General features: G+C 40.5%; 1 protein-coding gene across 2 annotated transcripts; it reads left to right on the forward strand.

The window, feature by feature from the left end:
• Positions 1-2,185: 2,185 nt before the first annotated feature.
• On the forward strand, positions 2,186-6,748 carry ero1a (endoplasmic reticulum oxidoreductase 1 alpha). Of its 2 annotated transcripts, XM_030768796.1 has the most exons (16): positions 2,186-2,376; positions 2,495-2,614; positions 2,738-2,821; positions 2,951-2,989; positions 3,091-3,167; positions 3,487-3,560; positions 3,792-3,912; positions 4,018-4,064; positions 4,248-4,259; positions 4,346-4,372; positions 4,464-4,556; positions 5,015-5,261; positions 5,726-5,795; positions 5,893-5,979; positions 6,123-6,259; positions 6,428-6,748. In XM_030768796.1, the coding sequence occupies exons 1-16, from the start codon at positions 2,290-2,292 to the stop codon at positions 6,489-6,491; spliced, it is 1,386 nt and encodes a 461-aa protein (XP_030624656.1). In that variant the 5' UTR covers positions 2,186-2,289; the 3' UTR covers positions 6,492-6,748. The 2 variants fall into 2 exon arrangements, with proteins under 2 accessions (XP_030624656.1, XP_030624663.1); XM_030768803.1 differs by lacking the exon at positions 4,248-4,259 and having other exon boundaries at positions 4,018-4,068; positions 4,326-4,372.

Genomic DNA, 6,748 nt, shown 5'->3' on the forward strand with positions numbered 1-6,748 from the left:
CAGTCTACAGTTTTCACAACTCTTCGGACCCGGGTTAACCATTTCCCCGCTCTTATAGCAAGTAACACTGTCGTTTGAGCGGTGACTTGTATCGGTATAGTCAGCAAACCCTTATGAACACATTAGGCAGTTCTACGCAGGCTAGTTTAAATAACAAAAAAACATGACAGTTGATATTTTCCTTGACGTTTACATAGTCTAACAGCAGAATATTTCTATAACCTATTATGTTTGGGACAATAGAACAGCATACGGTATCTTGGAAGGTTCAACGGACAACTAAAATGCTTTAAAAAGTTACTCACTCTAAGGTACAGTTGCATCGGAGGTGCTGGTCGCAGGACGGGTTCAAAATAATTTCAAAATTGTGGGGAGCAGTGCCCCTTCACTCTGGATCAGTGTGTTTTGCCATCTTGACTAACTTTTCCCCCTACAGTCGCTCTTGTTTAACCAGAGCTGAGTCTCAGCATTGCTTCCCACATGCTAATAATTAACACGAAGCATTACGTCAGGGGCTTGGCAGCACAAGGAAGCACAAAAATAGAGAATGGAGTTAGGGACGGATCACATTGCCTATCCTACAGAGACGTCTGACAGGGATTAACAACTTTTAGGGAAAAAAGAGGAGGTTTCCATAGCAAACTAGACAATATCAAAACAAGGGTAAATTTATGCGTAAATGTAACTAACGAGAATGAGGCATTTGAGTTTGCCTTTCGAACTGATATGTCGAATACACTGGAATCACACTGGGCAACCCTTGAAACCTGTAATAGTACTATCCCATTGAAGGTTCGGAGAAGAAAAAAATTATAACAAGCATAACACCAAATGCAACATCTTGGTCAGTGACGGGGACTGCTTCCACTTTTGAACTCGGATAGTGTGGTAACATCGCATTCCGTCCAGCAGAGGTCACGTCTCTTCCCAAATTTGATTTTATGAGCATTATGAAATTTGCCTAGGCAACCGATTAAATCTGCAGTGCAGGTACTAACACTACCAATCGATATTTTTGGCACTTTTTAAAATACTTTATTATTCATCATTATTAGTAAGCCTGCACTCTGTAAATTATAGTTAAAACATATCCATATGCTAAACCAATTTAGGGTCATAAACCAATTCCTTGTCTTATAAAATGTCAGTAATGCAAATCTTAGGTATTACTTCAGTGGAATCCGTCCTACTGAGCAGAAATTAGTCTAAATGAGTTAAATGGCATGAACTGAAAATTCAGTTTAAGATCTAATATAAGACCAGTGTTAAATATTGCACAGAGATGGTGACAGTTTTACAGTGTCATCCATACTATCAGTGGGACAAACATCAGGAACAACTACCATTGCAAAATGTAAAAGATTAACAAATACAATTCATTAGTAATATAGCTTCAGGTAAGACAGCCTGTACCAAATGAACGTATTTGAACAGCAAGACGTTAATGTGAGATCACCAAAATCCGTCTCCTTGAGGAACGAACTACGGGGTTAATAGAACATGAAATATTTGCATCACTTGCAGTAGTGTTGTTTATGTCAATTGTTATTATTGTTGTTATTGTTAGTATTATCATTATCATTAGTAGCAGTAGTAGTAGTGGTAATAGTAGTAGTAGTGGTAATAATACTACTAGTAATAGCAATAGTAGTAGAAGTAGTAGTAGTAATAGTAGTAGTAGCATCCAATCTATCATAAAGCATATACAATAAAATACAACATTAACTATCCTATGCGTGATGGTATATAAAGCCGCTGATGTGGGTATTTGGCGCCATCTTGTGACACAACCTGTAACGAATTTTTCAGACGTCATTCTTGTAGATGTCGACATACACTCTGTATAAAATCTGTAAGCAGGAGGTTTTAAGTAAACTGTTTCAGTTCATATAGTTTATCCAAAACTCACGACAATTGCCTAAGGCCTTCAATTATAGCAGAGCTCGAAATTAGTAGATAAACCGAACCTGCATTGATTCGAATAGCGGAGTCACGTAATACACGTACTTGCGTGGGGCAATAGGAAGTGAGTTTAGAGAATATGCTTGGATGAATCACACGAAAAGTAGGAACGTGCTGTTTAACAGACCTTTCGCTTGACGCAACACAGGGAAAGCACCCATATCAACGTACCTTTATAATCAAATTGCCTGGATTTGACGTGTACTTCAGTCAAGGCTGTGCGTACTGCAACAGTACAATCAATCTTGAGACGGCTGCTGGTTACGCGGAAAACACCAACCGTAAGAAAGGACATCAGTGATATTTTGTTGACCGCTTGTGGTAAAAATGAAGTTATTTCTTTTCTTGGCACTTCTGTTAGTAAAGATCCCTGCGACTCTTCCGAGTTCAGCGGAGCACAGGTGCTTCTGTAAGGTAACACAGAACTTAATTTTGGATACTTCTTCGACAGCCACAATTGTCTTGCAATATTTCTGTCAAACTTCAGGAATAAACTGTCAGGTCGTTAATAAACGATACCTTTTTATCTCAGGTTACAGGAAGCCTGGATGACTGCGCTTGTGATGTTGAAACAATTGATGCTTTCAATAACAAAGATATGTTTCCCAAACTACAAAAGTTACTCTCATCCGACTATTTTAGATTCTATAAGGTGGGTCGGGGATACATGTTTTGATACGTGTTTTGTATCTACATATCCAGCTGTATGAGAAAAACCTACATTGCGATGTAACACACTACCGTAATCCTTAACTTGTTCATATTTGTTGTCTAGGTGAACCTGAATAATCGATGCCCATTCTGGACCGACAACAGTCACTGTGGACTCAGGGACTGTGCCGTGAAACCATGCACACCAGTACGTCTTTTCTTTTCTTTTGATATGTATAGGCTTCATAGACTATTTTCATATTTGGTAAAGTTATCGATATACTTCACTCTAATATATTTTAGGGTAAAACAAACTTTGACTTTATTCATCTTACAGAATGAGGTACCAGAGGGGATCAAGTCCAGCACTCACAAGGTAAAACCTCATCCGTTAACCCTGAAAAGGAGAGTCAACAGGTCTTTATATGCATTATGGCGGTGATAGATAGTCGTTGACCAGAATGACTTTCTTCACAGTATTCAAAGGAGGTCAATGAGGCCATGATGGAATGTGAGATGGCTGAGAAACTTGGAGCGGTCGACAGTTCACTTAGGTAAAGTGTTCTCGATGTCAGCTGCATAGTTTCTCACGGACACCTCTTGCTTCTGAGCGAATGTCTCTCGGGTTGTTTAAGGACCATATCCTTGCCCATACTGAATAAGAGGCACCCTTATCAATGCTAAGCTGTAGCACTTTATCAGTTCCACTTAAGTCAGGAAATTTGCCTGATACAGAATGTGATTCACTCTCTCAGCCTCCGCCCTCAGTTCAGCAGAGTTTTGTGTGCAACAGGGGAGTAGCTTTACTCTTGGTGTATGTCCCTTGTGGGTGTAAACGATGTGTTAATTTTCGGTCACCGTTATGTTGTGCAGCGAGGAAACCCGTCAAGCGCTCCTGGAGTGGAACAGACATGACGATGAGTCCGAACGTTTCTGTATGGCTGATGGTAATGTCACCCTTTATTTTATAGACCAGTTGTTTGCATGGGCAACCGAGTACTCTGCTGTGTAGGCATAGTAAAATGTTCAGTGGCTGATCATCGAGGCGACCTGCTATGAAGGCACATTTCACTCTTAGAAAAGGAGAAGTGTTTCATGTTCCCCGATTTTGTTTAACCCTTTTTTTTTTGGTCAGAGATTATTAACGTTTGTATTACATGTTTACATTCTTTGTCCAGATGAAGAATCCCCTGATTCACAATACGTTGACCTCTTGTTAAACCCTGAACGATTCACTGGGTACAAAGGACCAGAGGCATGGCAAATTTGGAACAGCATATATGAGGAGAACTGTTTCAAGTAAGATTCATGAATTTTCATAACCTGCATATCACTGAACCGCATACTTACGTACCCGCATATGTTTCTGATATAGCTGACACCCACTTTTTGCCTTACCCTCAGGCCACGTACTGTCAAACGGCCTTTGAATCCTTTAGTGTCAAACAGTGGTGAGTTGACTATTTGCTTTATTTGTTGAGAATATTGAATCAAAACAATCTGATTATATCTGTAGCAATAACCTGCTTCACACTGCTCTAGGCTCTTAATTTAGGTTCTGTACAAAATGAGACAATTTCCTCCTCTGAGTGAATTTTAATATCTAATCTACTCGAAAATGTTCTCTCTTTCAGGAGATAATGAAGGTAAGCCTCTCATTTGATATGCTTTTTGTCTTTGACAAACGATTTGGATGGAGAACGATGCCTCAGAACCTTTCCTCTCGTTTCAGGCCGAGGTTTTTACAGCTGGTTGGAAGGTAAGGGGGGTGGGGGGTAGGTTTGTCATCTCTCATTTGCAATACAAATTGGCTTCAATTGTCCGTGTATAATTCACTCATCTTCATTCAGGTCTGTGTGTGGAAAAGAGGGCGTTCTTCAGACTCGTCTCTGGACTGCACTCAAGCATAAACATCCACCTCAGCGCCAGGTACCTTTTAGAAGGTGAGTCACAGAGGCCTCCTGTTGAAAAAAAAAAAAAAAGATGACAGAACTAACGCTCCAAATGACGCGTGTTTTGACTTATTTGTTTTTGATATATTGAAAGCTTAGCCAGTCCCTCAACTGGACTGCCTCAGGGTTTGCCAGCTTAATATTCCACACCTACACAAACACACCTGATTCAGCCAATGAAGAACCTGAAGTGCCTATGAATGTTTGAATCAGTGGTGTTCGTTTTAGGGCTGGTCTTAAAATTCTTAGGGAGTGTGACACTTCAGGTGGAATACCGTGTTACCCGAATTGAATTATTTTAATCTCTGCTAGACAATTGCACATGCAGATTTGAACGATGTACAATGTGCAAATTGCTTTTAGCCTTGAAATTCTCTGTATCGTTACACCCCCCCCCGTCTTTCTAATGCTGACCTGCCCGGCCCTGCTTTCCTGTTTGCACCCATCAGACAACTGGTTCGAGAGAAAGTGGGGTCACAACGTCACAGAATTCCAACAGCGTTTTGATGAAGACCTTACAGAAGGGGAGGGGCCAAAAAGGCTACGCAACCTTTACTTCCTCTATCTGATCGAGCTTCGTGCCCTGGCCAAAGTCCTTCCTTTCTTTGAGCAGCCTTCCTTCCACCTTTACACTGGCCAGCCGAAACAGGATGGCGAAATGAAAGAACTGCTCCTTGAGCTCCTCCGTATGGCCAAGTAAGGATACTGCATCCGGCATTTTCATTTAGGGTCCAGTCAGTCAGGCTGTTTTCCCCTGAAAGCGATGTGCACTTTTAACCGTTACAGCCCAATGCATTTCACTGAAACCCATCCATTACAAACCATATATATATATACGCACACACACACACACACACACACACATATATACATATGTGTGAGTGTGTGTATATATGCATATGTTTATGTATATATGTATATATGTATACAGTGAACAGCATTATTACTAAAAGTCTCTCTCTTCTTTGTTTACAATACTTAGGTACTTACTGATGGTGCTTTAAACATTATTACAGCATTGTTTCCTTAATATTCATGCAAGGTACAAAAGGTAGAGCAGTCAAAATTGGACAAACTTGGTCTTTAAGAAGATCTTATCGACTGGATGTAGTAGAGTTTGAATAGAAACCCAGCAGTTCATTTTATTCTCTGCGTTTCAGGTCATTCCCTTTGCATTTTGATGAGACCACACTGTTTGCAGGGGATAAGAGGGAGGCTTCAAGGCTTAAAGTCAGTATGCTTTTTTTTGATCTCGACTATTCTAAAACGTTCTAGACCGGAGCACGGTATAGCTATGTAATTTCCTCTATTTTTGTCTTTCTTGTAGGAGGATTTCAGACTGACCTTCAAAAATATCTCTAGGATAATGGACTGTGTTGGATGTTTTAAATGTAGACTTTGGGGGAAGCTCCAGGTGAGTGCTGGAATGTTCCACACCTTGTCTTAACTTAACCTCGTCTCTTGTTTGCTGAAGTTTGGGGCAAGTTCCCGCATAGGAATACGACCGCATGTTGATATTCTGAGATCATTTTCTCTGATGTCATTTCCTGCGTACAGACTCAGGGGCTGGGCACAGCACTGAAGATCCTTTTCTCAGAGAGACAAATTGAGAGTCTGCCCAAAACCGGCAGCAACACCCCTGCTTTTCAGCTGAGCCGTCAGGAGATAGTTTCTCTCTTCAACGCCTTTGGAAGGTAACTGAGTTCATTCTGATTGTACAGTCACTATCGAGGTACACGTCTGATGCTGCATTTTGGATTTTGATTAAGGGTCAAATAAATCTATATGTAGCTCCGCTTATTCATGTATTTCAATTTCAATTTCAATTATTTCAATTTCAATACCATGTTTGTTTTTCCTAGGATATCCACAAGCGTCAAAGAACTAGAGAACTTCAGGTCACTCTTGTCAAAGGCTGAGCTGTGAAAAAGTGTCCCGTCTTTTGCTCATAAAATGAACTGTAATATGTGTCTCTGTGGAAGCCCAGTGTAGCACATACACAAAAACTGCACTCAAACTTTTATGTCACTGGAGGACACGAATATTTTGCACTAATACGTGTCGGCTTACATTCCACGGTGATGTGAAGAGACATACAGCCTATGAGAAGACTTCCACTCAAGGGTCTTTATTTTGTGGTTTGCATGTTTGTCTCAGGGATTCCTGACGTACCTGCAATACTT

This window comes from Chanos chanos, chromosome 1 (assembly GCF_902362185.1).
Source record: "Chanos chanos chromosome 1, fChaCha1.1, whole genome shotgun sequence".
Classification (NCBI taxonomy): Eukaryota; Metazoa; Chordata; class Actinopteri; order Gonorynchiformes; family Chanidae; genus Chanos; species Chanos chanos.

Excerpts from the sequence above, each read along its gene's own strand:
- ero1a (XM_030768803.1), top strand. The coding sequence starts at position 2,290 with ATGAAGTTATTTCTTTTCTTGGCACTTCTGTTAGTAAAGATCCCTGCG. Across the intron at positions 4,069-4,325 it reads TTAGTGTCAAACAGTGGTGA|AACCTTTCCTCTCGTTTCAG; the intron begins GTTGACTATTTG and ends ACGATGCCTCAG. Across the intron at positions 5,796-5,892 it reads GGGAGGCTTCAAGGCTTAAA|GAGGATTTCAGACTGACCTT; the intron begins GTCAGTATGCTT and ends TCTTTCTTGTAG.